This window comes from Mus caroli, unplaced genomic scaffold, assembly GCF_978045245.1.
Source record: "Mus caroli unplaced genomic scaffold, Mus_caroli_1 scaffold_6, whole genome shotgun sequence".
Classification (NCBI taxonomy): domain Eukaryota; kingdom Metazoa; phylum Chordata; class Mammalia; order Rodentia; family Muridae; genus Mus; species Mus caroli.
Window position 1 is genome coordinate 3,986,978 of NW_028227261.1, and position 23,618 is coordinate 4,010,595.

The window sequence follows — 23,618 nt, forward strand, 5'->3', positions numbered from 1 at the left end:
AGTTCCAGCTTAGCCAGGGAGGCTTTGTCCCGCTGGTTGAAGATCCGATCCGGGAGCCGGTGTCCTCGATCTCTGAACTGCAGTCTCACGCGAGGTTCAGTGTAGTCTGAGACCCTCACCATGCCCGTGTTTTTCGCTGCTTCCGGGCGCCGGTGGAGCAGCGAGACTATGAATCAGCACCAGTTTGGTCCTGGACCTGGCTTTGCAAAGCAGCAACACTTTGAGGAAGGATCGCCATCCTCACGTCGTAGGGCGGAGAATTGCAAAGGGAGAGGAGGTGGGAGAAGTGACGAAGGGGAGAAAGCACTGCCCAGTCAGACAACCTGACCTTCTAAGGCTAACCACTCCCCTGCAGAGCCAGAGCAGAGGGACTCCCATTGTTGTCCTTGCTGGGCCTCTACCGGCTTCGCATTCTAGCATCCCAAAGCCATTGGCTAAGCCTTATCCAGGAGAGCCAGGTAAGAGGGACTTAACAGGGTTCCAGAAATCTCAGCTGTTGTCCTGTTTGTCTTGTTCTTCCATGTAAATGTCTGGAGCAATTTTTGCGCCTCTGGAAGGCCTAAGTGCCCTGGATGCTGCGAGTGGCCATCCACTTGTGTGTCCACTGTGCCACGGACAGTACGAGCGCCCGTGCCTGCTGGACTGTTTCCACGACTTCTGCACTGGCTGCTTGCGTGGCCGGGCCACCGATGGCCGCCTGTCCTGTCCACTGTGCCAGTAAGTGGCCCAAACCCAGAGAGGGTGAAGTTAGCCCTGGTTCTGGGGTGCGCCTAGGTCTAGACGGTGAGGTTCTGAGCCTAGGCAGAAGAGATGGGAACAGTCTGTTATCATAAGCAGAATTATCATTAATTCCCCAAGCCCCCTAGAGCTTAGTCCGGTTAATAGAAGCAGTTAGGTGACCCTTATCACAACCTTCCCAGAGTCCCGGGCTAGGGTAGGGCTGGAGGAGAGGTGAGGGTGCTCAGAATGTCCCAGTAAGATAAGAGGTCCGAAGGGTAGCCGTTCCCATTATAATATGACAGGATTACACAGTCACTGGGCAGGGTAGGGCCCTCAGGACAAGCTGACTGCTGTATTTATTTCAGACCCCACTACTCTGATACTGCTATTTTTAGCTCCTGCCTGGAATGTGAAGGGTAGTGGGGAGAGATTCCTACAAGGGTGTCCAGATCTTGGCTGCAGCCTTTCTGCAGGCACCAGACCCTAGTGAAGGGTCCCAGTGGCCTCCCGCCAGTGGACCGGCTGCTGCAGTTCCTGGTGGATAGCTCTGGGGATGGCGAGGAGGCCGTGCGCTGTGCCAACTGTGACCTGGAGTGCAGCCAGCAGGTGAGGGAGCAGAAGACGGTGGGTGCCAGATTTCACGGTCCCTAACACTTATAGCATGTCCAGATGTGCCCTAAAAATGCACAACACTGATCCATCAGTGAAGTCTCCAGCCACTCTCTGGGATCCCTTGGACTCTAGCCATGCTCCCATCATTCACACTGGTGGGGAGAGCAAGATCAGATCGAAGGAAAAAAAAATGACTTGAGCCAACACCCAGATAGGAGCAGGAGTCGAGGCCGTTCAACATAGGGAGAGCTAACTTTAGGGTCTCTAGGTCAGGGTGGGGTTATGCGCGATCACAGAAGCAGTGGCTCAGTTCCCAGGACTGAGATGCCCTGAGGGTGCTGATACATGCCCTTCCCCACCAGTTCTCACTTCAGATGGCCGAGGAGCCATCTGAGTGGAGAGATGGGGTCATGCTACCACCATGCACTTTGCTGCCAAACACTGAGGTGGCACCCTCTAATCACAGCTGGTCCCTGTGGAGAGATGGGGTACTCTGGAGCTGGGGAGCCTGATAGGGCCCAGGGCTTGTGATTTGACCTAGTTTGCCAAGCTGGGAAAGGAAGATGACCAAGTAGGCCTGCCTGTGGCTTCAATGCTCAGTGCCTGGGCAGGGGTACAACACCGTGTCCATTACTGAGAGTACCAAAGGGGCCTGCTGTTTGTGCACTGTCCTCAAAGGCTTTACACTACAGTGTCTACCTCCCGTCTCTGGGAACTGTCTTTCCTATCATTTTAATTTTTATTTTTTTTAAGATTTATGTATTTATTTTATGTATATGAGTACATTGTAGATGGTTGTGAGCCTTCATGTGATTGTTGGGAATTGAATTTAGGACTTCTGCTCTCTCCAGTCAGCCTGCTTGCTCAGTCCCTGCTCACCCCAGCCCAAAGATTTTTTTTATTTTTAAACATAAGTACACTGTAGCCGTCTTCAGACATACCAGAAGAGGGCGTCAGATTTCATTACAGGCGGTTGTGAGCCACCATGTGATTGTAAGGATTTGAACTCAGGACCTTTGAAAGAGCAGTCAGTGTTCTTACCTGCTGAGCCATCTCACCAGCCCCCCTTTTATTAATTTTTTTGGGGTGGGGTAGTGTGGGAACTGCCTTTCTAAGCCTCCTGCCCTTCCTACACCCACTTGCCTAGTCCCAGTGCCCTCAGTTTTTGTTTGTTTGTTTATATTTTATTTATTATTTTCGTGTGTGTGGGTGTTTTGCATGCCAGTATGTCTGTGCACCAAGCATGTGTTCAGTGTCCTCAGAAGTCAAAAGAGGACCTCGGATCCTCTGGGATGGGTTACAGACGGTTGTGAGCGTGGTGAATTGAATCTAAGTCCTCTGGAAGAGCAGCCGGCGCTCTTAGCTGCTAAGCTATCGGTCCAGCCTCAGCACCCTCATCTTAATCTGGGTATATCAGAGTCCAGTAAAGAGGATCATGGAGGTGACACAGCAGGTGGGGACACTTGATGCCTTCAAGACTTCCGTTTTACTCCCAGAACCCAGTCGAATGGTGTGGCACTTGGGCACTCACCCACATACACAAGTGAATCGATAAATGTAATTTTTTAAATGATAGAGTCCGCTACTGGGGACTGGAGGAAGGAGCTGGGTTTAGTCGGACCCTGCCTGGGCTGGGAGTGATGCATTCAACGACACGGTGGCTGTGGTTCTAGTACTGGGTTCAGTTGAGTTTTAGAAATCTAGCCCGAAGCGAAGGCGGTCTGAGCTAGCTCTCGGTCCCCAGGACGCAGAGACCACGTACTTCTGCAACACCTGCGGGCAGCCCCTGTGCGCGCGCTGCCGCGAAGAGACGCACCGTGCGCGCATGTTCGCGCGCCATGACATTGTAGCCCTGGGCCAGCGCAGCCGCGACGTGATCCAGAAGTGTAGTGAGTGGGACATACCTTGATCAGGGGTGGGGACCAGGCAGGCATGTCGCCGGGCTCTCACCACTGCGCCCCACCCCCACCCCCACCCCCAGCGCTGCATTCGGAGCCGTACATCATGTTTTCCACCGACAAGAAGTCGCTGCTGTGCATCCGCTGCTTTCGGGACATGCAGGGGTGGGTAGAGGGAGCAGGCAGGGAATGGGTGGGGAGTGGATAGAACGGATATTATTAGCTGCTTCCCGGCAGGGAGAGCCGGGCCCACTGTGTGGACCTGGAGTCAGCTTATGTGCAAGGTTGCGAGCGGCTGGAGCAGGCAGTGCTGGTGAGAGCTGGGGAACCAAGGAGCTGATGATGGGGTGGGAGCTGTGAGAACCCGGGGGGAGTGGAGTTGAGATCCTGCTGTTCCCAGGCAGTGAAGGCCCTGCAGACAGCCACGAAAGAGGCCATCGCGCTGCTACAGTCCATGGTGGAGGAGGTGAGGCACAGTGCCGCCGAGGAGGAGGCAGCCATCCACGCACTCTTTGGCAGCATGCAGGTGAGGGGTGGGATCAGGAACTTCCCAGGCGCCCTCATGGAGTTTACAGTGTAGCGCCAGGGGTTAAGTCGAACTGCCTTTTAAGCATTAATGGCAGTTGCTTGGAGAATTCCAGAGGCTATCCTAGTCTAATGTTAGAATTCTGCATCGGAGAGGTGACACTTAGTGGAAGCACCTAGGCTCTCAGGCAGTGCCGCACAGGAAGGAGGAAGGCCTTTGGCCCCATGGCAGAGCTCTATGCTAAGCATGCTGCCCATGCCTATGCCCCAAGGCATTAAGGTAGGGGATGGCCCAGCCAGTTATGCAGGTCAGTGGTGGGCTCTCTCTCCCAGGACAGAATGGCAGAGAGGAAAGCAATGCTGCTGCAGACTGTGCAGAGGTGAGTAGTGAAAACTCCCTGCCTCCCACCCTTGACCTCTAGCGCTGAGCCTGAACCTTGGTGGTGACTCCACATGGAGGGAGAGGAGCTGGGGGGGGGGGGGAGGCGCACAGGTGGCTACCACCCAAAGTGGGCTGTGTGTTCCCAGTGAAGGAAGGAAGAAGAAACAGGGGAGACACCTCACAGCTGGAAGCCCACTATAATTGTAGCTCTTAGAAGGTAGAGGTGGGCAGACCAGGAGTTCAAAGCCAGCTTCTGCTACACAGCTAGCTCAAAACCAGCCTGGGCCACAGGAGACTTTTTTTCAACAATCAAAACAAAGAAAAAACCCGAGCTAAGAAAATGGCCAGCCTGGTCTACAGAGTGAGTTCCAGGACAGCCAGGGCTACACAGAGAAACCCTGTCTCAAAACAAAACAAAACAAAACACCCCAATAAACAAACAAACAAACAAACAAATTAAATTAAAATTAAAATAAAAAAAGAAAATGGCTCAGTCAGTAAAAGCCACAGAAACACAAGGATCCAAAGCCACACCTCCCATACATAGAGTAAAACAATGAGGTGGCCATAGCTATGCTCCCACACCCAGCGAGGCAGAGGCAAGATGACCCCTAGGGCTCACTGACCAGACAGCCAGACAGCCTAGCTAATGGGTGATCTTCGAGTTCAGTGAAATGTTGTCTCAAAAAGCAAGTTTGGAGGTTATCAAAGAAGACAACTGATGTTGACCTCTGGCCTCCATATGTACACATGATATACATGAGCGTATGCATCCTGCCACACAGGCACACAAGGCACCACACACACACACACACACACACACACACACACACACACACTAGTGAAGAAACAGGACTGTAGATTCCAAGATCCTCCAGGTGGGGCAGGCTTCCCCTCCTTGGAGACCATGGAGCCTAGCCTGCCCCTCCCCCAGCCAATATGAAGAGAAGGACAAAGCCTTCAAGGAACAGCTGACCCACCTGGCCTCCTTGCTGCCCACTCTACAGGTAAGGTTGAGGGAGTGGAGGGCTGGACACAGCCCACAGCCCAGACACTGAGCATGCCCTCTGCCCCCCCCCCCACCCCCCAGGTTCATCTGGTCATCTGCTCTTCCTTTCTCAGCTTGGCCAGCAAAGCCGAGTTTCTGGATTTGGGTTTTGTGAGTGTCTCCAACTCCTGCAGGACCCCCTCTCCCCTGCCCTCATGTAGAGTCTCATTTCGCCTGCAGGCTAACTTGGGGTCTCTGGGCTTCTCTTCCCTTCCACTATGAGCCTTTTTCAGACTAGGTGAATCCCTTTTAAAAGGGCAGTGAGTATAATAATTAGCCTCTGCTCCACCAAACTGCAGCATCTGTCTGCGGGAGCTCTACCTCCCCTCCTACAGATGTGGTAGCTAGCGCCTGTTTCTGGACCAGTCCTAGAGGAGGGTTGGAACTTCTAAAGGAGACGAGGTCACTCTAGACTAGTTCCAGTGCCTTCAAGTCCTCCACTTCTCTCCCACCCTGGCTGCCACCTCCTTGCCACACCCCCTCGTTCCGAGCTCTTTCCCTGTGACAGGAGCTGATGGAGAGACTTCAAGGCATCGTCACGCTGCCGCATCGCCTAAGACCCGCTCAGAGCAGCAAGGTGCGCGGGCGCCCGGTCGGGGATTGGGACGGGAGACACCGTGTTAGAAGAGCCGCTCATGACTCAATCCTCGGTCCAGATCGCCAGCGACCACCGCGCAGAATTCGCGCGCTGCCTGGAGCCACTGCTGCTGCTGGGGCCCCGCCGGGAGGTGTCCACCGTGGGAGGTGCCAACACGTGAGACAACCAGGAGGGCGAGCGGAATCACTGAGAAAGGCTCCCGCATCGCTCTGCTCCGCACTTGGGGTCTGGGCCAGGCGACAGTCTGAAAGGGAGGGACACTGGAACAGGAAACCCCGGGCAGGCGAGCAGCTTGGTCATGAACATGAACGGTTGAGAGACTGGGTGCTCCTTACCTCCCGCAGAGCCTCCTCAAGCAGGCTGGGCAGGACACTTTCCGGGGTGGGGGTACAGAGTCACTGTGAATCAGAGTTCCGGGCACAATTGAAAGCCAGACCTCGGAGGGGTTTAAAGTTGTGCCAGCATGTGCAGGGCCCGGCCCTCCAGCCCAGAGCCAAGAGAGCAAGTGAGACCAGTTGTTAGTTCGGACCCTGGGTGTCATGGGAGTGAGCGCACCTCGGTATACCCAGTTGCCAACGGAGGGCGGGTGGCTTTTAGAAACCACCAAATCGCGTAGTTGCCCTTCTTTTGGCCTTGCCAGGTGCCCTTGAGAGCTTCCAGGAGTTCCATCCTGCAGGTTGGGTGTAGGGGCCAGTGGCTCCCTGAGCAGCCAAGGGAGTCAGATGAGAAGACCAACCCTCTCCTCTATGTACACTGGCTTTCTCCGCAGGTTGTCAGGGGGCTCAAGTCCCATGGTGCTGAAGACACCCAGCTGTCCCTCTCCGGTGGGAAAGATGTCAGGGTCACCTGTCCAGAAACCCTCGCCACACCGTTTCATTAGCACAAAGGTGCTCCTGGCCGAGGGCGAGGACACACCCTTCACAGAGCACTGCCGCCATTACGAGGATTCCTATCGGGTGAGGGGGCTGGGCAAAGGCAGGATTGTGAGGCCCCACCCCTTCTTCGTTAGGATCTAGTTGTTTGGCTGGAAGTCACTCTTCCACCGGAGGACTCAGCAGTATCCACGCCCCCTCCCATCTCCGGCCACAGGGTCTGCAGGTGGAGGTGCAGAACCTGAAGGACCAGGTCCAGGACCTGCACCGAGACCTCACGAAGCACCACTCCCTCATCAAGGCGGAGATCATGGGGGATATCATGCGCAGGTCCCTGCTGCTGGACACTCAGATCGCTTCTGAGTATGCCTCCTTGGAAGGCAGGAGAGCCATCTTCCAGGAGGTAACTTCTCCTAGGAGCTCAATCTAGCCTTGGCTACAGAAGGCACAGGGCAGGAAGCAGGGAGAGTACCTGGTATGGTACCTTGCCAGACCCTCATGTTGGGGATTCTGTGGATGGAGGCTTTGTTTCTGAGAAATATGCCGACCGGCTTGGTGTGTCCTCGTGGCTGTGTGGTTCCCAAAGCAGAAACACCAGCCTCCAAATGTCTCTTCCCAACCTCAACTCCGCCCTTCTCTTTCAGTTTTGGGAGGACTCCTACCAGCGAGTAGCTACCCAGCAGGAGATCTATGAAGGTCCCTGGCAGCGGTGCTCACTGTTAATGTGCATGGGCGCAGGGGAGGGACCAGTCAGCCACTAACAGTTCACGCACACCCCCTTGTTCTTTCCCAGTGTTTTGGCCTTACACCTACATCTGGGGTTGGGATCCAGCGAGTGGAATGTCCACACCACACGCTGCTCCTTCGGATCACAGATGTCACTTTTTTAAGTTAGCGTCTCTAAGTGGTACCAAGCTTGGGAGCAAGAATCAACACCCAGGGCCAACACTCTGGCCTTGACCTTACAGCCCAGCTCCGCGACCTTCTCCAGCTGAGGCAGGAGAATGCCTATCTCACCATTGTCACCAAGCAGATCACGCCCTACATCCGCTCCATTGCCAGGGTGAAGGAGCGACTGGAGCCCAGGTGAGGATATATGGGAAAGATGCCAGTGGGGAAGCCAGCAGGCTAGGCAAACCAAGTATTAGAATCTGCAAAGGTCTGCCTAAGAAGTGGTGGTACATCCTATAGGCTGAGGCAGGATTGCCTTGAGCCTGAGGCTAGCCTCACCCACACACACAAGGAAAAACTCTTAAAAAGTGTTAACTGAGCAGACCTGGTACAGGACCTGCCGTGTTAACAGGCTGGTTGAGCTCTTCTGATTCCTAACCAAGTGCCGTGACCTTACTTTTCACGGAAGCCCGCAGACCTGTCTTGCTTGTGTCTTGAAATTTCACAGGGTGAAGTGATTCCAACCACTGTTTCCTCTCAGTCTGGAAGTCCACATCTTTTGCTTTGGGGTTTGGTTCCAACTTGGCCAGGTCTCCTTTGGCTGGGACACTGGTCTTCCCTGTCATCTTTTTACCCTGTAGGTTTTATGTCCTTCCTGGACAGTTGCTTCTGTCTTCTTGCTCTTTTTGGTTTCTCGTTCCCTTTTCTGCTGTTTCTGGTGCTTGTGCACCTTAAGTGCCAGAATCCAGGAGGCAGAGGCGAAGGGATCTCTAGTAGGAGTTTGAGGCCAACCTGGTCTATCTACATGGCAAATTGCAAGCCAGCCAGGATTAAATAGTGAGACCCTATCTCCAAAAAATTTAATATTGTATGTGTATTCGTAGGCACACACATGTGCTAAAGAGCATGTGTGGAGGAAAGAGGGAAAGTGAGCAGGAGTCATTCCTGTGGGTTCTGGGATTCAAACAGGCCCTCCAGCATGGCAGCAGGACCCCTCTGACCTTCAAGTTCCCTTCCGTACCCTGTTCCTAGTGACTGCCGTTTCCTGGGGAGACTCTTGCCACTTGAGGCTGAGTAGAGAGCTTCAATTTCTTCTTCAGGAAGCTGGTGGCTAAGGCCTGCTTCCTCTGAATTAGTCTTTGTCCAGGCACTTGTTTTCCATGTTGCAGGTGATCCTGGGTCATCTAGGCAGCTCTAGGCCTGCAGGGTGCATCAGAGGGACACCTCTGATGCTTGCAGGGGGCCCATGGGTCATTTTGTTCTTGAAATGCCCTTTAGATTTTGGTCCTTTTCTAGTTTCCTTCCCTGGAGCTGGGTCTGTCTCTGTCTGTCTGTCTTGGCAATCTCAGCCGTGCTTCCTTTATACATCTTTTCCCGCTCTTCCCAGGTGACCCCACTCATGCCCTGCTCCCCTCCCCTCCCCTCCCCTCCTGTGTGCACATGCATGCTCACACTATGGACTGAACCTGACACTGGGTGATCCAAGCATGTGCAGCATGGTGAGCTGTCCCAGGTCTCTGGTTTACAAGCACTAAAGTGATATAGACACCCCTAGTACACCCTAGCATTCCTATGCCCCAGCCTCACTTCCGGCTACATCATTCTTGGTGTCTCTGTGAGGGTGTCCAAGGCTCTTTAGCTCAGTAGTGGCCAATAGAAGTCTGGGCATTGCCCCCACCACATCCAACTCCTTATGATGGCCAGTGGTATCACGTGTGGTCAAAGCCTGGGGCCGGCCTGATTCCTTTTCTCACCTGTGCCTTTTCGTTTTTGTACTTGGGTTTGTTTGTTTTTGCAGACGAGGTTTCATGTGTAGCCTCCACTGTCCTGGAACTCACTCTATAAACCGGACTGGCCTCTAACTCAGAGATCCACCTGCCTCTGCCTCCCAAGTGTTAGGATGGAAGGTGTGAGCCACGACACCCAGCTGCTTGCTCCCATTTTAATCCACACTGAGACCCACACTGAACTCTCCGTTCCAGCCCATTCACTGTCCCTTGCTGTGACCTGAGTCAACCCTCCTGTGCTCTTCAAGGTGCCCCACAGTCACATTTTAAGTCTACAATTTCAATCGCAACAGGGCATGGCAGGTCTCCAGGCCCCTCTGCCCACCTCTGTCAGGCCACTGTGGCCTTTCAGCTCCCCCCACACACATACACACGTACACACAGAGCATCTGCACTAGCTTCCACATCTGGACTTCTGCCTGAAAGGTCTGTGTTCCAGGCTGTCACGTGGGGCCTCATCACTGAGGTCAACAAAAGATTCCCCACATTGCCAGCTGAGGCAGGCCTGGCACATCCTCATTCCATGTCACCTGGCCCACTGTTTCCTTGGTCCTGAGGTGTCTTCCTTGACCCCCAGATAGCTTGTGGGACCCAGGCCTGACCAGGGCTTGCCTGCTGCTACGACTGGTGGCTCCAGCAAACCTTTGAGCCTTGGTAAATCTTTGCAGACCAAGGGAGAGGCGTTAGTGTGCCCTGGACAGTCTACTGTCTCACGGTCTGGGTGCAGTGTGAAGAAGAGGCCACCAGCTGGGGCTTTGCCGCTCTTATGCAGCCTGTATGGTTTCTCTTACCCAGGTTCCAGGTGCCTGTGGATGAGCACACGGAGCATGGGCAGAACATGTATGACGAGACCCCAGGCAGGTAAGGCAGGTTCTTTCCAGCCTGCGCTGGAGTAAGTGATCTGGCGAGAGGCAGACTTTGGGACAAACAAGGTTTGCGTGCTAAAAGCCAGCACAGCTCCTGGAAACCATCAGACACCCAGGATCACCTGCAGTGCCAGCTGGCTGCTCCCAGAACACTGTGTGAGAACTAGGAAGGACCCCGAGCAGCTGGAGCCATTCCCTGTGAATGTACAGAAGAGAGAAAAGACCTAGGTTGTAAAACAGAAACGTGCTGGGGAGATGGCTCACGTATAAACACTTGACCCTCAACGAAGACATTAAAAATTGCTGGGTGTTATGTCAGACAGTCACAGCGCACACCTTTAGTACCAGAACTTCAGGAGGCAGAGGCAGGAGAATCTTTGTGAGCTTGGGGCCAGGAAATGTTAAAACAAACAAACAAATAAATAAATAGGAAAAAAATATATATATACCGCCAGAACAGCCAGGGCCACATAGTGGGGCCTTGCCTCAAAACAAACAAAACCAAAAAGCTATCATTTCAGCACTGGAGACTGGAGGAACCCTGGGGTTTGCTGGCCACCATCACAGCCTGTCTACTTGGTGAGAGACTTGTCTTCCCCTGGCCCTCAGTGTGGCTGGGGCCTGAGGAGCAATAATACCCTAGGTTGTCCTCTGGCTCCTATATGCACATGTATGTAACATGTAACACATGAGCACACACATATACACCCACACGCTTAACCGCTGTACTAGAGAGATGGAGACTGCAAGGGCTTAAAGCTAGCCTGGGCTACTTGGAGAAGTAGGCCAGTTGGGGCTATACTGCAATATGAGAACATATATGGGCAGCCCCAGGCCGTAGGCCCCACCAGACTGAGCTGCTGAAATGCTTAGCTGCCCTGGTGTTTGAGCTGCCAGCAGCCATGACCTGGGGTGACTCACTGCAGGCGGCAAGGATCTCAAGGGGCAGACATGTTACCGCCTCTGTGGGTGCCCATTATGAAAGCTGGGTGCAGTGAAGTGATGGGGGAGGGCAGGCGGGGGTCACTCGGCTCATGTCAAACTGTTCTTCAGGACAGATCCAGGATGCACCACTGAGAAGAGAGACAAGGCCTCTGAGCCCAATGGAAGCAGCTGGTCCCTGAGCAGCCTCCCCGAAGGGCCTTCACTAAAGAACCAAGACCACCTCAGACCCAAGTTGGAAGCCGGAGATGAGGGGTGGAGAGCTGGCTCGGGGTCTAAAGGGGCTTGCTACCAAGCCTGACAACCTGGAGTGATATGGCAGAAGGAAAGAACAAACTCAGATGTAGAACTATACCCGATAATCGCATCTAGAGAGTTCCGCACCACCAGCATCAAATCATCTGCATTTTGTCTGTCTGGCTCTCTTCTGAGCACAGCGGTTCTCAACCTTCCTAATTCTGTGACCCTCTAATCCAGTTCCTCTGGTGTGGTGACCCCCAACCATGAAATGACTTCATTACTACTTCATAGCTGTAATGTTGCTACAGTTATGAATAATAATGTAAACACCCGACATGCAGGACACCTGATACGGGACTCCTCATAGTGAAACCAAGTACAGTTTTATTTAAGAATTAGAAAGAATATTCAGTATCTGTGAAAGAAAATCCCATTTAATATATTTAAATAAACATTTCTGTATGTAAAAAGAATAATACAGTGATTACTCCACAGTCCTCCTTGCAGTGGGTCAGACAAGCTGCTTCCTCTCAGGACAAGCCCCACAGCCACGCAGCTGCCTGGCCTGCCCATCGGGAGGCTGAGGGCTCTACCTTGCCGCAGCAGATACCTAAGGCAGGGGAGAATGCAGGAGGCAACCCGGGAGCTTTGGCTGAGCCCTCAGGCTGAGTGGCCGGCCCCAAGTTAGCAACTAAGTGGGAAGAATCGGTAAGGGTAAGGCGACAGACACCCTAGGTCCAAGCAGCAGCTCCCACCAAGGACACTGCTGTTAAGCTTTCTGCCCTGCCACACCGGTTTGTAGCAGCCACAGGGCCTCCTGAATGCTTCCTGCCCCATGACTGCCAAGTCGCCTATTTTCTGTAAGGTACCCGCTTTCCACACAGAAACCTCCACTCCGAAGCCTGCAAGCAGACAAACCAATCTCCTGACAACTCCTCCATCTGTGGAAACCCTAGGACACTGCTGCCCTTATAATACCTGAAAAGCCTCGGCAAGCCAATTCTGCTGCCCCCGGTTACGGCTACATCCATAGAGGTAAAATAATCCCCAGCTCACGGCAGCAGAAACCAGCCACCTGCCAGATCCTGCCGCATGACACTCATAGTCCCCAGTGGATTGCCGACTGCCATCCTAGGAATGTCAGAAGGGTGGCCCGGTCTTCCTCCACCCGCATCCCTGGGACGCTCTTTAAAGAATGCAGCCTCCTGTCTCCTAGGGTGCAATCCAGCACCTCACCAGGAGTCCCAAGGCCTGGGCTCCCTCTCTCTGGCCTCTGGCAGGTGGAGGGTAACATCCAAAGCCAACATTTTGCCTTACCGTCCACAATGCCAAGGGCTGCCATTAGCCACTCCCCATCCATCAAAAAGACAACTTCCTGGCCCTCAAGGGGAATGGGAGGCTGGAGCCAGCCCAGCTTAGATGCACTGATAAAGAGCTGGGGATGATGTCACAAATCCATTTCCCCCCGTTTGCAGCCTAGCGAGTGGGGCTGGCTCTGGGAAGTGTGGACTGTCTCCACTCATATCACCATACTTATTCCTGGGCAGTCTGGTGTGGACAACAGCCATGGCTGCCACGGAGCTCTGCAAGCCTCAGGTCCTGAAGGCTGGCAGCTTCCGAGCCAACTAACTGGCCTCACACGCTAACTGGCAAACCCGTAAGCCTCTTTGGTATATAGAACAACAACAAAATTAAGCCATAAAATCTAAAAATAAATTACTTGCAAGCTGGCAGAATGTTTTTTTGGACACATGTTAGCACACACTGCTTTCTAACACACAGGCACCTGGTTCTTGTCCTAAGATTTCATTATGCCACCCAGCTCATCTTCCCACAACACCCCTGTGAGGGAGGCCATCCTGACCCTGATGGGAGGGCCCAAGCACAGGAGGGTGTGGTAATTAGCAGTGCTCTGGCCACATCCCCACTTTCACCCTTGGTCAGCACCACTGCAGTTTGGAAGTGGTCGTGGGGTCCTGGCTGCAGCAGTGATGGGCCGGGTGGCCCGAGGAACACTTCCAGCTGGACTGGCTCGAGGCTCTCCTGGAGCCTTCCCTGGCTTACTACAAACCAGGGCACAGGTCTTTGAGGCTTCTGGAATCTCACGCGTTTTGGTGGAGGAACTGGCACTGGGGTCACCTCCCTGCTGATAGAATGCCTGTCTATTATGTCAAGAATAAGCTAGAATTCCTCCTTTACCCAGCCCCCGAGGTTCTGTCAACTCTGGCTGCATGACAACACAGAACCAGCCACTTGCCTGTTCTCTCCAGCCTGACAAGGTCCTAAGGTATCTCAATGTTGAGCACTCACTGACATTAACCTTCACCATCCTCTTGGCCAGAGCCACACCCTCCATCCCAGCTTCCTTCGCAGGGACCTCTGAGTACTGGTGGAACAGATCTGCAGACCCAGCAGCTCTGCTGGGAAAGCCCAGCAGCAGCAGCAGTTTGCTGTGTGTGGCACAGGAGTCCTGCTTCAGCCAGCCAACTGTGAGTGGCCAAAGTCAGCATCCCCCCATCGGGGTACAACTGTCACATTGTTCCTGAAGATGCCAATGCTGCCACTGCCAACATGAAGCCCTAAGTCAGAACTCATGAGCACTTATGTTCTGCTGAATTCCAGCTTGGCATTAATTACCAAGCCCGCTTTGGTACCCTGCTGGAGACCTGGGCTTGTCTGGCCTGATGTACCAGGTGTGCTGCTGTGCAGTGGTGTGCTTGTGAAGGCAGGAGGTCTTCTGAGGAGGACGGGAGCTGTACTCAAGGGTGACCACATGTCTGAAGGCCAGGAGCACTAAACTTGCAACCCAGCAGTGTCTGCTCAGTGGAACAGGGGAGAAGGAAAAGGGTTTTCTCAAGTCTGAGAGGACTTGGCTGCAGCACAGAGCACTATGCAGGCTGATCTGGATTCTGCTGGAGCTGGCAGGGAAGGCGAGGTACACCGATCCATTCTGCCTCGCAGCACAGCACGCCTTTATCAGAGCTGGGTGTGACCTGAGACACTCAGGATTTTCCCATTGGATTCTCCACCCATGACTCCGTGCTCATGCATGGCAGACTAAGACTTCTACATCTCAAAGTAGGACCTGCAGTGGTGCTGACCAAGGACAACAAACCAAACTAAATCTGGAAGGGCCTCACAGCAGGACCAGGCTCTTGTCCAGTCCAGGATTAATTAAGAGCTACACCTCTTAAAGCTTTTGTGCTCAACACAGAGAAAGCCAAAGGTTCTTCCAGACCAGCAGAACAAAGATGCTACGGAAACTCAACGAGGCCCCTCTGCTGTGGACTGCTGAGGGTTAATGTGCCTCAGGCTGCAGATGCATGAGCTGTGCTGGAACCTTCTGGAAAACATCTGCTGCAGCAGGAGGGTGGCTTACTTTGAAAAAACACAGGAAACTAAGTTGACAGACTCATTGCAACACAGAAACAAAAATCACAGCTATGATAAATAAGAACAATCCCGAACACACAGAGGGCAGCATTTCTCAGAATGAGCACGGACATTACTTCCTAGGGGTACAGCTGAGCCAAGGCCAGGGCCTGGGAAGAACCCGGGGCCCCCATCCTCAGCCCAGGTTCAATGGCTACTCCAAAGCTGCAGAGCACCTGAGGGTCTGTGCTACCTGTTGCCATGTAAAAGTTGGACTTAGAAACTCCCGGGCATGGAGGCTCAGTGTCCTTGGAATCTACACTGCTATTTTTATAAAATTGGTGTGTAAATATGATTAAATGCGTGATGAGCCGAGGGCAGGAGTCTCCAGAGTTAACGCAGATGCTCATGCAGTTATGGGCGGACGAAGGTTAAAGCTGGGTTGTGCTGTGGGTTAAATGAAAGCATTTCCAATGCTGATATTCAGCACGGCAACTCTGACCACACCTCCAGTGGGCTGAGTGCTGCAAAGGGCAGTGCCCACCCCTCCCGAGCATCCTGGTCACCGTGCAAACACACTCTGGCCTGAGGGGGCATAGGGTCATCACCCTGCCACAGTGGAAGAGTGCTGACAGCCGCCTTGACACACTCCTTGCTCCACCTGACTTCAGTGCAGGAGACGCTGCCGTGGCTCCTTTGGACCCAAGGTCTTCTCAACATTAGGTCCTGGGTGACGGTCTGAGGAGTAATTAGTTACATATAAAACAATTAAGAAAACTCACTCTGCAGTGCCCAACTTGAAACAGTTTTGTCCTAGGCTGCGCAGGGCCAGAGGTTCCCCGGTCACACGGGGCCTCACCCCGTCATAGCTCCACCTTGACCCCCTTTATGAAAGGCAGGCCTGTGGGCACCCTCTTTTTATAATCCAAGTATTCTTCCCCAAAAAAGTGAATCAGCGAGATCTCCTCCTCTTCTGTGCGATCTCGGAAGAAGCGCCACACCGTCAGGGCATAGACCACGCCACAGATGGGATTACACAGCATCACCTGGCAGAGGAATCACAGGGTACCCAGTCAGAGCAGCCCGCTGCCCAGGCCTTCTCCCCACATGACTCCTTCTAGAGCACTTCACAGCTGCACCCCTTTGTACCTGTCTGTGATTCCCTTCAGTAAGCGAGACCTCGGTTACAGTGAAGGACCATGGGTTTCAATCACATAACACATACCCCTCCTGATGAAGGGGTGTCTCCATCCGCCCTGACGTCTGCCCACCTGAGCATACTTGCCAGCCTTGGCCCCTTGCCTCCTCCCCTCAGGGCCACATAAGCCAAAGGCCACTCAACTATCTGAGCTGCCAAAACATCTCCTCACAGAGACCACTCTGCTCAGACAGTAACAGTGTCCACAAGTCAGAGAGGCTGTGTCTAGCTGCCTTTATACATGGCTTCTTCTTTATACACACACACACACACCCTTGCTTAACCTGGTCCTCCAGCCAAACAGTCCCTCAAGGCTGAAAGCATCTCCAGCTCCTAGAAGCTTCCTTTGTTGCTGTGGAAACCACTAACCCAGCCCTACCCACTGCAGGCATCAGGACCTGTCCGGTGATATCAGGCACGCCCCCAACTCCTTGCCACGTCCCTGCACTGTTCACTGAGAACTTGCTGTGTTCCTAGCACCATGCTAAGGTGCTAGCCCATCACCCAACTGACTCGGCAGCAGTATTCCCACAGCAGTGTCCTGGCTTGTAGGGTAGACAAGGGAAGCCTCAGTGACCAGGCCCCGCCCATCTGTCAGCACAAAGTCTGTGCCCTCACAGCAGGGCAGCCTTGATGGTAAGTTTCTTAATCATCATGGACAACCTTCTACTGAGCTCGAGATCAGCCTGTGTCTCACCAGCACCATTCCAGTTAAGAGGATAAATCCGTGTTTTGTTTAAGGGTAAATACTGTTGCAGGTAAGACTTATCTTCCACACATGCGTGCGAGCACCTGGCCCCTCACACACCCAGGCAAGCACAAGTACCAGGGCACAATGTAGAAAATACTCATTATCCAAAAAGGTATGAAAAATCTTTCCTCTCTAAAGCACTTAGGCACACAAATTACATTCATCGCCTCCCCTCGGTGTGTCCCCAGGGCAAGAGTAACATCATGACACTCCTGACACGTCTCCATCTCGGAAACACAAAGCTTTGAAAGAAATGCTAGTCACTTGACCTTCCCACCCCATTATGGGGTCACCAGCATCCCCATGGCCCATGTACCACTGATGGGACGTCTGGGCCCCAGGTGATCTTCCCAGGCTCCAGTTACACTCTCTGGCTGAGCTGTTCTAGGACTAAGTATAGAATCCAGAGACAGCTGTCAAAAACAAGGGTTTGGTCTGCATCCCGAGCCAGCAACCCCCCACCGACTGCTCTCATTAACCCGGCAGGACCTTGGCCTCATTCAGACCTATTTTTTGATGCAAACCCACTGAGCCACCAGAGGGTGGCTGAGGACACTCCCTCCCCAAAGCTTACCTTTCCTCGCCCAAGGTGTTCCAGACCCAAGTCAGAGCGCCAGAAAGGGACCCAATGCAGGGCAGGACTGTACCACTGCCACCAGAGGTCCCAGAAGCAGGCAGCCTGAGGAGATGCCATCCAGGAAGGCAGCATGCCCATCTCTTCCCAGTGCTGGCCACTGTCTGCTTTTACCCCACCCAAGCCCCCAGCATCCCAGCTCCCTTGCTCCTTATCTAAAGCTCCCTCCAAGTGGCCACCTCTGTGCTCCTGGAAGCTGCAAGACAGACAGACCACTTGCCTGTCTTCGAGGTTTCCTTTTAAAGGATAAACTGTCCTCAAGCTTAAAACAAATAAAGCAATTAACTCAAAACAACGCCCTGATTTTACCTGTAAAACATGGCAAAACTAGCCGGGCGTGGTGGCGCACGCCTTTAATCCCAGCACTCGGGAGGCAGAGGCAGGCGGATTTCTGAGTTCGAGGCCAGCCTGGTCTACAAAGTGAGTTCCAGGACAGCCAGGGCTATCAGAGAAACCCTGTCTCGAAAAACCAAAACCAAAACCAAAACCAAAAACAAAAAAAACATGGCAAAACTAGATTTGATCTCCAGCTTTTAGAGTCACCGCCTGTAACCCGCCAGGGAGGAAGTCACATGAGAAAAGCAGCCTGTGCACACACTCACACACTAGAGTGCACACTTAGAAACAGTGGCTTTATAGTGTGCCAATTACACTTCAACTTAGGAAAAGTAAAGAAGTCAAGTGGCCTAGACAGGAGGGCTACAAGTTCAAACTTAGCTTAGGCCACATAGCAAGACCCTGTGTCAAGATACCAAAAACAAAGAAACTTAGAAAACTAAATTCCCAGGAGAGCAGGGTCAACTCTGGTACTATACCTGGGTTCCGATACTCCAGTAAAACCAGCCCACATAGGAGGGGTGCCGGCACCAAGCATACACCCCACTTGTCACCAGAGTGTGGGTGTCTGACTTTTCACTCTGCACCACATGGTTAAAGTTGGAGCCAGCCGTAAACATGGCAGCTTTCCTCAGGCATTCTCCGAAGACCACCATCAGTAGCCCAGTGGCACTCAGCCAGGTAATCTGCTTCAGTTCTGCGGAAACAGACACGAGGGACAAAGAGAGAGTGGGGACACTGGGGTGGCGATTCCCCCTTCACTGTTTGAAACGAACCTATCACCTACAGAGAGGAACATCAGAAACCATCCCAGGGACAACTGGCACCTGTCACACATTAAACTTGATAAGAAAACCCCCAACCCCAGGGCCACCGGTTTCCCAGCACCAACACATGAGCTGTAAGCAGCTTGCCCTGCCTGGGCAGACTGGCTCTGTTCTTCTCTGAGGAATAAGGGCTGCTGAGAGAAGCAGAGACGGTCCTGGGTCCCAAAGTCAGCCCTAGGACCCACATCTGCCTTTTTGGGAAGTTTAAGTGTGCTCCGAATTCAGAGGATTTTTATAATAAAAACCTTGGGAAGTGTTCATGTTACGAAAAGTGTTCAGGCCCTAGACATCATCTAGACCAATGCCAAAGTCAAGATCACAGCCCTCCAGGTGGGGCTCCGTCTTAGGTAGCGCCCTGCATTATGCAAGGCTTAGAGCAAAATGTCCATGTCCTGGATTCGAAATCCAGAAGCAGAATTCTCCAGCGAGTGGAGCCTGTCCTTTATAAATAGCTTAGGAAGAGGAGAGGGCTGGGGAGAAGAGCTCAAGGGAGATTAGACCTGGGAGGTGGCTCAATGTCATCTTCCCGGCCTCTCTCCCACACCTAGGAAAGTAGGGCACACTAACCTGGCCAAAAGATGTTCTCAAGCGTGAACTCTATCCAAGAAGACAGGGCGGCTACCGTGTACTCCAGACTGTGATTCAGAAGGAAGGAGTCCAAGGACAGACTTTTGGGATTATTGACAGCTGTCACTAAGTACTCAGAATAGTGGAACAGAGACAGCGAGCACACGTACCTATTTAAAAACAAAACGGAAGAGGTAAAGCAGGCAAGAGAACCAAGTTAGGCAAAAGCACAGACCTGGTCTGCTCAACTGCCCCAGACTGGCGTGTGGTGCTGCCGTCACCCACCTGGGTGACACCAGGCACACACACACGCAGGTCACTCCCTTCCCTCTCCAGCAGGCACAAGTGTGGTTCTGTGGTGCTGTTATGTTTCTGAATGTCACAGACAAAACTAAAAAAATCTCCATAGGTGAAGGAGAAACTATGGTCCCTTTACTCCTTTAATATGACAGTTTCACATGTTAACATGAGAGGGGAGATATCAACAAAGTAGTGACGCATGTGGGAAACAAAATTCAACAGAACTAAAATAATTCCAGCAAAGAAGGATTAGATGGCTCAGCATACTGATAATAGGAGATAAAGCTTTTTACCTTGAAGCCACGGTTCATATCCAAGTCAGAGGCTAGAAGGCTCAAGGGACTGAACTCATAGTGTAGGGGAAAGTCCTACACTGGCTGTGGGGGGAGCACTAGCCGGGACCTAATAGAAACCGAGACGGAAAAGGCTTAGAAGACACCTGGAGACTGGCCCCTGCCCATCACCGCGGACCTGCACCCCTTCAGGGAACGGCTCATCACAGCAACTTCGGGTGATGGGCCCTCTGGAGAGGGCACAGGGAGACCCGTTTCCATCCACCACAGACATAATCCACTAACATGCACGGTCGTGTTCACAAGGTTTGAAGTGTGGGGATTCGGGGGGGGCAGGAGGCTGCTTCTTCAGAATCCTAACCAGCCTCCTGTTCTGTCAGAGCCCGTCCAGGGATGAGGAGAGATCACTACTCGCCCACTGCTGCCATCCCTCACACCTCAACACCATCCACTACCGCTCCCAAAGTCTCTCTTACCAGCCAAAGTGATTCCAAGAGGACTGGCTGAAACTTAGCAGCACACCACAGCCAAACACAAAGCCAAGGAAACAAGCTCTGATGGCTATCTGAAACACACCCAGAAAGGCCTCAGTCACCAGATGTTCCTTTTGCAGAGCTGAAACCCAGGCTGCGGACTATCGTGGATTAGTAAGGCCCTCAGTGAGCAGGATCCATTTGCTCAAGAGATAAAGAGGATGAACCACAGTGTTTGGTTCAAACTTTGTCCTTACCCGCCGGGCTCTGGCCTTGGACAAGTTGCCTAAATAAGAGTTTACCCATCTAAGCCATGAGAATAACAGCAATGTTATATTTTAGGGCAGCCTAAGAATAACCAATTTTTTTTTTTTTTTTTTTTTGGTTTTTCGAGACAGGGTTTCTCTGTGTAGCCTTGGCTGTCCTGGAACTCACTCTGTAGACCAGGCTGGCCTCGAACTCAGAAATCCGCCTGCCTCTGCCTCCCGAGTGCTGGGATTAAAGGCGTGCGCCACCACGCCCGGCTAAGAATAACCAATTTTAACAGCCACGATAAACCGGGCGTGGTGGCGCACGCCTTTAATCCCAGCACTCGGGAGGCAGAGGCAGGCGGATTTCTGAGTTCGAGGCCAGCCTGGTCTACAAAGTGAGCTCCAGGACAGCCAGAGCTATAAAGAGAAACCCTGTCTCGAAAAACCAAAAAAAAAAAAAACAGCCACGATAACTATTATTACTACTAGTAACTGCAGGGCTAACTACAGAAAAACTGTTTAAGCCCAGTTTATGGTTGATACTCCCAAGTCAACCACTCCAGCTCTCAAACTCTGTGCCCTGCGGGGAGTTTGACCAGCAGGTAAAATACCACACCTGACTGAATTAAAATTTCATGGGTTAGCTCACTTCCCACCTAATGCGCATCTGCCTTAGCTGTTGATAGGCAGGAAATGCACTTATCACTCACAGCTAGAAGTGGGTCCCTCCTGTGACCTCAACTGTTGGTTGACATACAAGCCGGGATAGGGGGGCATCCCGTAAACCGACCACCAATGGGCTAGGTAATATAGACTGTTCCCCGCCTGCCCGGTCCCTGTCCCCAGTCCATCTACCCAGCCCTGCCTGACGGATCCTGGTCCCCGCGTCCAGTCTTTCCGGTTCTAATGTACCTGGCGCACCTACCCTGCCCCATCCCTGACTGATCGGTCCCTGATCCCCGTCGACCCCAGCTCATCTGCTTCGTCTCCAGCTCCAGTGGACCCGGCTCGCCCTGCTCCGGCGCAGCCAGCTAGCTCTGTCCTGCCTGGTCCGCACCTACTCCGCCCACCCAGCCCGAAGCCCGCCTGGTCCCGGTCCACCCGTCCGTCCCTGTCCAGGTCTAACGGTCCACCCCGACCCTGATCCGGGTCTGGAGTCCCGGTCTACCGGTCCATCCTGTCCGTCCCGCCCTGTGCCTGGTCCGTGTCCGGGTCAACCGGTCCACCGGTCCCGCCCGCCCGATCCCGGTCCCTCCGCACCTGGTAGCGCGGCGGCCGGTAGAGCAGCAGCAGCAGCGCGTTGAGTCCGGCCACGTAGAGAGCCAGCCCGGTGCGGCCCTGCAGGCCGGCGCGCGTGAGCAGCGGCAGAGCGAGCACCGAGGCGCCCAAGAGGAAGGTAGCGAGGCTGAGGCGCGCCTCGGAGCCCGGCGGAACCCGCGCCGCGCAGCCCGCCATGGCGCAGGGCGGCGGAAGAGCCGGCGGCGGACTAGCGGGCCGAAGCGCCGACTGTAGCCGGGGAAACCCGAAGGCCGCGCCTGCGCACTCCACCGCCGACGCCGGCTCGGGAAGGGCAAGTGCCCGGAGCTGTGCGCTGCCGGCGAGGTCTCGCGAGACTGCCGCAGCGGCTGAGGGCCGGATTCGGAGCGAGCGGCTTGTCTCGCAGGCCCCGCCCTTCAGCTCGGGACAGTGTGACGTCGCAGAGGGGCGGGCGACGCAGGAACCCGGAAGTGGCCTCGGCGCTCTGCAGAAGTTCGTCTCAAGTTTAGAGCCCAAGAGACGACTGGGCGTAACCGGCCGCTGGCTCGCACCGGGACACTGCGCAGGTGCGAGCGGGGTCCGCAGACTCGGAGACACGCTTCAGAGCTCGCATTCGTGACCTCCCTGAAATGGATCACCCTCTTCCTAAGTGGGGTGCGGTCCTCGCTTGACTTGGGGAGAAGGGTTGAAATCAGCTACCTTAGGTGACGACATTCTGGACGATTTTCCTTGACCCGCATAGGTTGTCTGTGCGTTTTCCATGTTGCCTATAATGAAGATGGGCGTGTTAAGACCGGAAGGTTTTCACCATTTTTATCATTTTAAGTCTGTACCTTTGTACATCTATGTATTTGTACATCTGTATGAGGCACGACACAAGGTCGTTTGACCGGGTTGGAATCCTGTTGGTTTATAAAAAGGGACCAAGATATGTGAAAAGCACGGTATAGTGAGGTGTGGGAGGCGTGGATCAGCAGACCATTCCCCTGAGGTACCAGCCATACGACGAGTGTAGTGTAGAATAGAGTTTATTTAGGGCATGGAAAGGGGAGTTCAGAAGGAAGAGAGAGAGAGAGAGAGAGAGAGAGAGAGAGAGGAAGAAGAAAAGAAGAAGAAGAAGAAGAAAAGGAGGAGGAGGAGAAGGGAAGAAGAAAGAAGGAGGAAGGAGGAGGAGGAAGGAGAAGGAGGAGAAGAAGAAGAAAAGGAGGAGGAGAAGAGAAGAAGAAAGGAGGAGGAAGGAGGAGGAAGAAGAAGAGGAGGAGGAGGAGGAGGAGGAGAAGAAGAAGAAGAAGAAGAAGAAGAAGAAGAAGAAGAAGAAGAAGAAGAAGAAGAAGAAGAAGAAAGGAGGAGAAGGGAAGAAGAAAGAAGGAGGAAGAAGAAGAAGAAGAGTGGGAGGAGGAGGAGAAGAAGAGGGGGAGGAGAAGGAAGAGAAGAGAAAAGAGGAGAGGCCGGACGGAAACACGTGGAGAGAGAGGGGTGAGAGAGAGAAAAGAGGATCAGGGAGAGTCAGGATAAGAGAACTAGGAGGGGCCAATAGCCCCTTTTCCTGGCTGTTTCCTGTTACCAGGTAACTGTGGGGCGGAGTTTAGAATGCTAACAGATCCAGCTCAGATCATCTGCCTCTGCCTCTCTGCCTCTACCTCCTAGTTGTTGGAATGAAAGGCACGACTGCACTCTTCCTTGTTTTGCTTTTGAGACAGTGTATCCTCTGTAGCCCAGGGCAGCCCCAAACTTTCTAGCTATCTGGAAAAGACCCTTGAACTTCCTTCTGCTCCTTCAGTCTCTCCCTTCCTGAAGGCTAGAATTTTAGGTGTGAGCCATCATCCCAGATCTTATCTGATGCTAGAGAAGTCGGGGTCATGAGTTCTAACTGAAGGCTTTTTATCTGATAGGCTAGATGTGGGGTTGGTTTGGTTTGAGTCCAGGAGAGAGGCTCTGGGTCGGGAGGGCTACAGGGTAGGCATGGAAGGCCCTAGGA

General features: G+C 53.3%; 2 protein-coding genes across 2 annotated transcripts; one reads left to right on the forward strand and one right to left on the reverse strand.

Annotated features, from left to right (window-relative positions):
* Positions 1 to 301: 301 nt before the first annotated feature.
* On the forward strand, positions 302 to 11,643 carry Rnf207 (ring finger protein 207). Its single transcript, XM_021160041.3, has 17 exons — positions 302 to 717; positions 1,194 to 1,326; positions 3,077 to 3,221; positions 3,314 to 3,395; positions 3,468 to 3,543; positions 3,631 to 3,756; positions 4,089 to 4,135; positions 5,072 to 5,144; positions 5,228 to 5,296; positions 5,694 to 5,762; positions 5,842 to 5,939; positions 6,553 to 6,739; positions 6,873 to 7,058; positions 7,300 to 7,351; positions 7,624 to 7,741; positions 10,129 to 10,194; positions 11,253 to 11,643. Exons 1-17 carry the CDS (start codon positions 527 to 529, stop codon positions 11,440 to 11,442), a joined length of 1,908 nt encoding a protein of 635 aa, XP_021015700.1. The 5' UTR covers positions 302 to 526; the 3' UTR covers positions 11,443 to 11,643.
* Positions 11,644 to 11,747: 104 nt separating this feature from the next.
* Icmt (isoprenylcysteine carboxyl methyltransferase) lies at positions 11,748 to 21,961 on the reverse strand. Its single transcript, XM_021160043.3, has 5 exons — positions 21,644 to 21,961; positions 20,136 to 20,224; positions 19,067 to 19,236; positions 18,152 to 18,369; positions 11,748 to 15,799 (listed from the first exon to the last, which is right to left on the reverse strand). Exons 1-5 carry the CDS (start codon positions 21,836 to 21,838, stop codon positions 15,617 to 15,619), a joined length of 855 nt encoding a protein of 284 aa, XP_021015702.1. The 5' UTR covers positions 21,839 to 21,961; the 3' UTR covers positions 11,748 to 15,616.
* Between the last annotated feature and the right edge of the window lie 1,657 nt (positions 21,962 to 23,618).